The sequence below is a fragment of the Colobus angolensis genome, unplaced genomic scaffold (assembly GCF_000951035.1).
Source record: "Colobus angolensis palliatus isolate OR3802 unplaced genomic scaffold, Cang.pa_1.0 Scaffold117, whole genome shotgun sequence".
Lineage (NCBI taxonomy): Eukaryota > Metazoa > Chordata > Mammalia > Primates > Cercopithecidae > Colobus > Colobus angolensis.
The window spans coordinates 3,911,688-3,920,068 of NW_012112808.1; the positions used below are offsets into that span (position 1 = coordinate 3,911,688).

The 8,381-nt window shown below is 42.9% G+C and overlaps 1 protein-coding gene across 3 annotated transcripts in view; it reads left to right on the forward strand.

The window, feature by feature from the left end:
- The window catches only part of PCSK2 (proprotein convertase subtilisin/kexin type 2), a 255,468-nt gene that overhangs the window by 130,654 nt on the left and 116,433 nt on the right, over positions 1 to 8,381 (forward strand). For all 3 annotated transcript variants that reach the window (XM_011962755.1, XM_011962748.1, XM_011962761.1), the window contains 2 exons: positions 306 to 419; positions 2,516 to 2,624. In XM_011962755.1, the coding sequence (XP_011818145.1) occupies positions 306 to 419; positions 2,516 to 2,624 (223 nt within the window). The remainder of the gene's footprint in view (positions 1 to 305; positions 420 to 2,515; positions 2,625 to 8,381) is intronic.

Genomic DNA, 8,381 nt, shown 5'->3' on the forward strand with positions numbered 1-8,381 from the left:
GGGCCAGGTGCAGTGGCTCACGCCTGTAATCCCAGCTCTTTTGGAGGCTGAGGCGGGCAGATCACTTGAGCTCAGGAGTTCGAGACCAGCCTGGGAAATATAGTGAGACTCCCCATCTCTACAAAAAAAATACAAAATAATAATAATAATGGTAAGGTGAGCATGTATATGAGATGAACTTGCTATTGCTGAAGAAAAAAGCAATGCACCTGATGTACAATTGAAATTTGGATTCATAGAGACAAATTCCAGAAGAGGGAATGTTCAGATTATATTCAGGTAATATGTCAGCATTGTCATTCCAGGTAAAGATGGCTTTACAGCAGGAAGGATTTGACCGAAAAAAGCGAGGTTACAGAGACATCAATGAGATCGACATCAACATGAACGATCCTCTTTTTACAAAGCAATGGTATCTGGTGAGTGTCTTTATGTCCTTTTGGACATTTCTCATCTTGAGACTCTGGATAAAAGATGTATTCTTGTATCCTCATTATTCACTAGGATGTTAGCCAGTATCCAACTCAGTGACCCTCTCTGTCCCCTTCCATATGTATTGATTTTCTGTCACGACCTGTGCATCTAGTTCTCTAATCTGCTTTCTTCTGGAACTGCTAAGTAGCCCTGGTCTCCTAGGGTCCAGGCTATGACCAACAACTGATGGAATTCTCTTTGATTCTGAAAAAGTGCACCAGTGTATAACTGAAGACTTGCAAAACTATATAAAAGTCAAATCAGAGGTCTGGGAAGAGTAATGCAGGGGTCTCAACAGACAGAGTAACAGGGGACATAATGAAGCCACAGGCCTGAAAGAAAGGATTCAATGACTTCCCAAGGGACTAGCAAGATAGCTTGGAGACTAAAGTAGCAAAAAGAGCATCTATTAATGCTTCCTAAAACAATGGCAGGAAATCAGTTCCATGGGGCTTAACTGATGAAGGCTTGGAGGCACTAAAACCCATTTTGTCTGGTGAAGTGAGCATTTTGTGGGTCACCAACAGTTCATCATGATCCATTTGGACTGGCCGAGCTATGTTTAAAAAGGGATCAGTGACTCCAAACCAAGCTGAACTGCAGGGCATATTGACAGAAAGGGAGTGATTAATTTGTAAATGTGAATGTAACTTTATTTTATTTAAGATTAAAAAGTGATGAACAAGAGAAAGAACTAAATTACAGCCTTGCGGACGGCTACATTACAGGAATTCATCACTGTTTCCCTCCTGGGGCTGCAGAGCTTGACTCTGCCTTATGCTTTTTGGCATGGAAATCCGAAAATCCAATATGGGTAATTGAATGAGTGTATTTGTGTTAGTCAGGATAGGCTAGTTTTGTTGCAATAATGAACAACCCTCAGATCACAGTAGCTTATCAAAAGCAAGGCTTGTTTCTCACTTTTGCTACACAGCCCATGCTTCATAATTGCTCAGAAATGCAGGCTGACCAACCTCCATCTGAGCTCCATTCCCACACTGCTTTCATGAGCCCCTCAGCAAGGAAAAGGGGTAATAGAATTTTTAAAAGAAACTCTTAAAATTTCTGCCTGGATGTGAAAAATGGCACGTGAGATCACATGTCATTGGCCAAAATTAGTCATCCGCCATTCTAACTTCAGAGTGCGTGGAGAGGTGTAGTCTTAACATGTCTCTAGAAGAAAGAGCATGGCAAATTTTTTAAAGAGCCCTAATGACAATTACACAATGTTTTAGCAACATCACAATAGCCACTGATCACTGTGGGCTTTTGCCAATACAAGTTCTGACTTTATTATTCTTTTTACAATCCATCCTGGAGAAAACCTACAGGGTAAAAAGACGCATGAAAAGACGGGAGTGAACGTGTTAATGTGGAATTGCTCTTTGTTTTCCTTTCTTTCTCTTCTGAAATATTTTTGGGGGCCAGGACGAGGGGCTTTAGGATTTATTTTTCAGCATTAGAACATGCACTAAAGGTGAGCCAGTTTTCTTTAATTCAGTTCAACAAATACTTTTGAACCAGACTTAGTGCGGTGGCACTGAAATTACAAAGATTAACTAGGACATGTTACCTCCTGCAAAAGATATTGTTATTTAGTAAGAAGTTATCGTCAAATAAGAATAATCCAAAACAACATGCTGTAAATTCAAAACATGAGGTATAAACAAAGAGGTATGAAAGTGAGCATTTAATTCTAAATCAGGGAGGGTTTCCTGCAATAGCAGCTCTTTTATAGAAAAAGTTTAAAGATAGTGATCTAGTTATAAGATATGAGGGGATTGAAACCAGGATTGCATATTGACAGAAAACAGAAAACACTAAGTGTTTATACAACAAAAAAAAAAAAAAAAAAAAAAAAATGGAGAGAAAACGCTAAAGGTAGGTTAGGAGGGACACCCAAAAGCACTGTTTCATGGAAGTGGCCTTTGAGCTGGTCCTGGAATATTAGATGGCTATAGAGCATGTCAAGGAAATATGTACATGGGTGCTTTACGACACCAAACTAATACCATTCTTTGCTTTGAAATTCCTGTGCCAGATCAATACTGGGCAAGCTGATGGCACTCCTGGCCTTGATTTGAATGTGGCTGAAGCCTGGGAGCTGGGGTACACAGGGAAGGGTGTTACCATTGGAATTATGGATGATGGTGAGTATTTTGAAGCCTGTGCATCATTTGGAAATAAGCGTGCCTTTGCTTGCCTTTCGATAAAAGTGGTATTGTTTTGGAGATGCTAACCAGAGATGGAATAGCAAGAACTGGGCCTCTGACCACACTGCACTGTGACCAAATCATCACCTTTCTTCCAATCATTGGTCCTCAAACTTGAGGTTGCACTTAACAAATATTTTTTGAATTAACAAATAATAAACTAAACAAATGAATACATGAAAGCTGCCTGTCACTCAACCATAATTTCTTACTGCTTACACTTTACCTTAAAATGTCCTCTAAATCTCTTCATATTTACCGTCAATGTATCTAGACCCACACTATCCAATGTAGTCGCCACTAGCCATATGTGCCTATTTAATTTTACATTTTAATTAATTAAAGCTACATAAAATGTAAAACTTTATTTCAATTCCTCATTCACACTAGCCTCAAGTTCTTGATACCCACATGGGGCTAGCAGCTGCTGAAATTCAATTCCATTTTCATCATCAGAGAAAGTTACATTAGTGTGACTCTACATCCATAAAACAGCTTTTCAGTAACAGGATTGGGGCTTGGGGAAATTTGACTTTATTGCTGCTTTCAGAATGAACCCTTGTAAAGTAGCCTTTGATAACCTTTTATTACAGACACCCCTTACATGTTATTCATCCTGCGAGCCTACCAAAGACTTAGCAGGGCTTAATTTTCTATAGTTTGTGATATGAAAACCAATGGGCTTGATGAATTGGCATTTTTCCAACTACACACGTCCTTGGCCCTGTGGAGAATCGCTGCCTGTAGTCGTTTCACTGGGGATGGGGACATGTTATTGCCCTCCATCACCCATCTGGGTCCGCCAGCAAAAAGCTCCACTGTGCATTATTGATCCAATTATATACAAAGGCGACACAGAGATGAAACAATGGAGCCTTTCCCATCTGAAGATCCTCAAAGAACAGAACACTATGTTCCTTAAAGTAAGGCTTTGAAGCAGAAACGACAGAGGAAACCAAGAGGAGCCAGCCTGCTTAAAACCTGTGTTGTCTTGTGTTGGCTCATTAAATATCAACATGAAAACAATGCCTCAATGTTTTCTGATGTGTGAGACATTTTTAAGTGGATGTAAAACCTTCCTCCAGAGGCCAAGGGCTCTCACAAGAAGAAAGGAGCCCTGCATGAGAGTGTGTGTGCTCAGATGTCAGGAGTTTATAAATGTTTCTTCCTTTCTAACACTTGTTCTTGGAAACTGTTCCAAAGGGGTTCAGGCCAGCTCACCCAGGAAAAAGATGCATCAGGGTTCGGGGGAAACCTACCTAGGAGATATTGTGATAACCAATTCTAACAGTGTATCTACCTGGTATCCCCAGCTGGGGATCAGAGAAGCCACCCTAAAAGTGGCACTAAAGTGCCAACATATGCACATTGCTCTGCTCTTAGGAAAACTCCAAGAGTCCTGTAGATGCCCATTTCAGAATTCTTTAACTGAAAGTTCCTTGACTGACTCCTAAAGTCATTGGCTCCTGATCCAGTTCCACATGGAAAGGCAAGCCCTTTAGAAAGTCCCCGCAGAATTTCTCATTTAATGTTCTTTCTTCAGCTGATTAATGGCCTTTGGGTTCCCAAAAAAGTAAACTCTGCCCCCCAATTACAATACCTGGTTTCTTCTTTGTTTTAGTCAATTACTGCTGCAGAACAAAGCATCCCAACATGGGGTGGTTTAAAAAAACAACCATATTATTATCTCTCACAGTTCTGTGGGTTGCTGGAGTTCAGCTGGACAGTTCTGCAAGTTCTACTAGAGTCTATCATGCAGGTGGAGTCAGAAGGCAGTTGAGGCTGGAGTCAACTAGAGGCTCCACTGGGAGGCTGAAATGGCTCAGCCTCCCTCCCTTTCCATGGAGTCTGAGGACCTCTCCTCTCACATGAAGCCCCAGCAAGGTAGATGGATTCCTTACAGGTGGCTCAGGACTCCCAAGAGTAGGCATTCCAAAAGAGAAGAAGCAGAAGCTGCCAGTCCTCTTAAAGGCTAGACCTGGAATGGGCACTGGTCACTCTGCCACTTACGTTGGATGAATGGTCCCAGGGCCAATCCAGATTCAAGTGGAAAGGAAATAAACTCTGAATTTGTGGCCATTTTTAGTGCATCACATGCTATTCAGTATGATAACTGAAGAAAATTATGATGGCCAAGCCATTCTCCAAGTTCACTGTTGAATAGCAAAATGAGCACATTTGGGGCAAGGGCAGCTCCCCACATGGTGAGGACAAGGACAGATGCTCAGCAGCCTCTTGCCATGTAATTGGCCATCTCTGCCCTCACAGTTAGAACCAGGAAGGCTGGCAACACCAGTACTGTATTCTCTCTCTTAACGACCTGCACGTATGAATGGTATGGTGCCATGTCCCAGATATTTTCTTGGCAAGATATTCCAAACTAAGGTTACAGAGAGACACAGATGCCAACCCTGATACCTAAGGGCAAAACTAATGTCATATTCTATCAACACTGTCTCTCCGTATGTTGGCCTGTGTGGCAAATGTTCAATCATCTGTGTGGAGAAGTTTCAATTTGTGGACAGCCAGTTTTAATCGCTGCCCTCCTTTCTCTGGTTGCCCAACTCCAAACTCAGCCATCATCCTGTCTGCTGGATCTAGTGACTCAATTGATGCTCAATAAATATCTCTTGCCTTCACTTAGGTGCAAAGCAACATCATTTCCACATGCTACATATCACTAGGAGAGGACCTCCATGGTTAGCTGCTGTCCAAAGGGGCAGAAATTATTTCTTAAGGGTCTACTAGGAAATTTCACTTATGTAAATATTAGCAAGGACCCCACTTAATGATGACAATGTCATCCCTTTTACTGTAATGGAATTGTTTAGAGTTCAGAACTTGACCTGGAAAATGGAATGTGATCGTGACAAGATACAAGGATGGACAAGAATCATCCAGCCCAATAATAATTCAGGGCAGGTGGCTGGTTCTCAAGATCACACAAGATCAGAGGAGGCATGGATCAAGGCCCTTAGCCATTATCAGATGGAGCCAAGGAAGTGAGATGGAAGGCCAGTGAGGTAAGGTCAGAGGGAACTTCAAACTGAAGCAAGAATAAACAACTAACAGTAAAAACGACTAACATTTATTGAGTAATCACTATTTGCCAGACACTGCTTAGCATTTTGGAAATACAACCACAGTTATTCCCTAAGGTTGGTATTATTATAATCCCCACTTTACAATGAAGAAACTGAGGTTTAGGGAGACAAAAAACTGCCCAAAGTCTCACAACTAATTCTAACCACCATTCTTGGTACTTGAAACCTAATCCTTTGCTCTGCCTTCCTGGTGAGACTTTGTGAATGGGAGCCTCATTCATGTGAGTAAAGATTCAAGCCTGAGGACCAGACAGTCACCCACACCCTTCTCAGAAATTTAGAACTCTGCATCACATAGAAAAGCAGTAGGAAGTTCCAGCAGGGTGGCTGCTCCAGTCACTTTTGCTGTGTAACAAATAATCCTGTATTAGTCTGTTTTCACATTGCTGATAAAGACATACCCAGACTGGGTAATTTATAAAGAAAAAGAGGTTTAATGGACTCACAGTTCCATGTGGCTGGGGAGGCCTCACAACCATGGCAGGAGATGAAAAGCGTGTCTTACATGGCAGCGGGCAGGAGACAGAATGAGAGTCAAGTAAAGGGAGTTTCCCCTGATAAAACCATCAGATCTCGTGAGACTTATATCAGATCTCATGAGACTTACTCACTACCACGAAAACAGTATGGGGGAAACCATCCCCATGATTTAATTATCCCCCGCTGGGTCCCCCCAATGCCCGTAGGCATTATGGGAGCTACAATTCAAGATGAGATATGGGGGAGGACACAGCCAAACCCTATCCAACCCCAACACTTAGCAGCTTAAAGTTGCTGTTTATCTTTGATGATGATTTTGTCGCACAGGAATCTGGGAAGAACCTGACCGGGCACTGCTCACTCAGTGTTGCTCATGTGGTTGTGATGTTAGCTGGGCTGCAGACTTCTGAAGGCCCAGCTGGGCTGCACATCCATGATGGTGCACTACCATGGGTGGTGGTTGGTGCTGGCTGCCACTGGAGCTCAGCTGGGACCGTCAAAAAGAGTGCCAATATGTTGTGCTTTACTATAGTTTGGTCTTGAGGTCTTACTCACCAGAATGGCTATAAACTCTACCCTGCCCCAACAGAACTCCAGGTGGTTGGCTGTGGATGTTTACAGTGTGCCTGTCTTAGTCCGTTCCTGATGCTATAACAAAATAGACGAGGTCATTTATAAGTAACAGAAATGTATTTCTCACACTTCTGGAGGCCGGGAAATCGCAAATTCGGTATCTGATAAGGGCTTGCTCTCTGCTTCCAAGACGGCCCCTTGTTGCTGAATCCTGTGGAGGGGACAAACACTGTGTCCTCCCCTGGCAGAAGGGGTAACAAAGGGATGAACTCTCTCCTTCAAGCCCTTTTATAAGAGCACGAACCCCATTCATGAAGGCACAGCCCTCACGACTTAAGCACCTCCTAAAGCCCCCACTTCGAAACACTATTGCAACTAAGGATTAAGTTTCAACGTAGATTTTTAGAGGGACACAAACACTCAAATCACGGCATTTCACCCTGCCCACCCCCACGCCGAAAATTTGTGTCCTTCACATACAAATACACTTATTCCAGCCCAGTAGCCCCAAAAGTCTTCATTTGTTCCAGCACCAACATAAAAGTCTAAAGCCCAGAGTCTCATCTAAATATCATCTAAATCAGAGATGGGTGAAACTCAAGGTACGATCCATCCTGAGGCAAATTGCTGTCCAGCTGTGAACTTGTAAAATCAAACAAGTTACATGTTTCCAAAATACAGTGGTGAGACAGGCGTAGAACATATATTCCCATTCCCAAAGGGAGAAGTAGGAAAGAAGAAAGGTGTAACAGGTCTCCAGTAAGGCCAAAATCCAAAAAGGCAAACATAAACTCTGAGGCTTGAGGGTAACCTTTTCTGACTCTACGTCCCACCTTCTGAACACACTGGGGTGGGAGCTGGGCCTCCAAGTCTCCTAATAACCCCGCCCCCATGGCTTCACGCCCAAGCAGCAGCTCTTATGGGGCGGAGCCTCATGCCTGCCATTCTCCCACACTGGAATCACCTGTTAGTGGCTCTGTAGTTCTGGGGTCTCAGGGCAGTCCCACCTCCACAGCCCCACTGGGCATTGCTCTGGTGGGGGTTTTCTATGGTAGCCCCACCCCATGGCAGTTCTCTGCCTGGGCCCCGAGGCTCTAGGGTTAGGGTTAGGGTTAAAGAACTGGAGCTCAGGGCCAGGGCTCTGACATGCTGTGCATCTCAAGTGAACTATTAATATTCTAACTAGGAATATGCACATGGAGCTCCTTTCTAGTTCCTTGGGGTCTCCAGGACTGTCACAGCTTCCTGAGAATTGGGACTATTGTGGATTAGACTTTCTGAAAAGTTTCAAATTGATGATAGGATACTAATGATTTATGAATAAAATTATAACAAGTATTTGTCATTTCTGTGCCACATTTATTATGATTGGCTGGTGATTAGTCAGTACCCCCATAAGCTGTGAGCCATAGATAGTTGTACAACTCAGGTTCTACGTCTAAATCATCTGAGTTTTTCCAGGACCGACACTATGCCTGGCATTCACTGCTGAGAAATAAACAAAAGCATGAAATATAAGAATGAATATCAGAATATT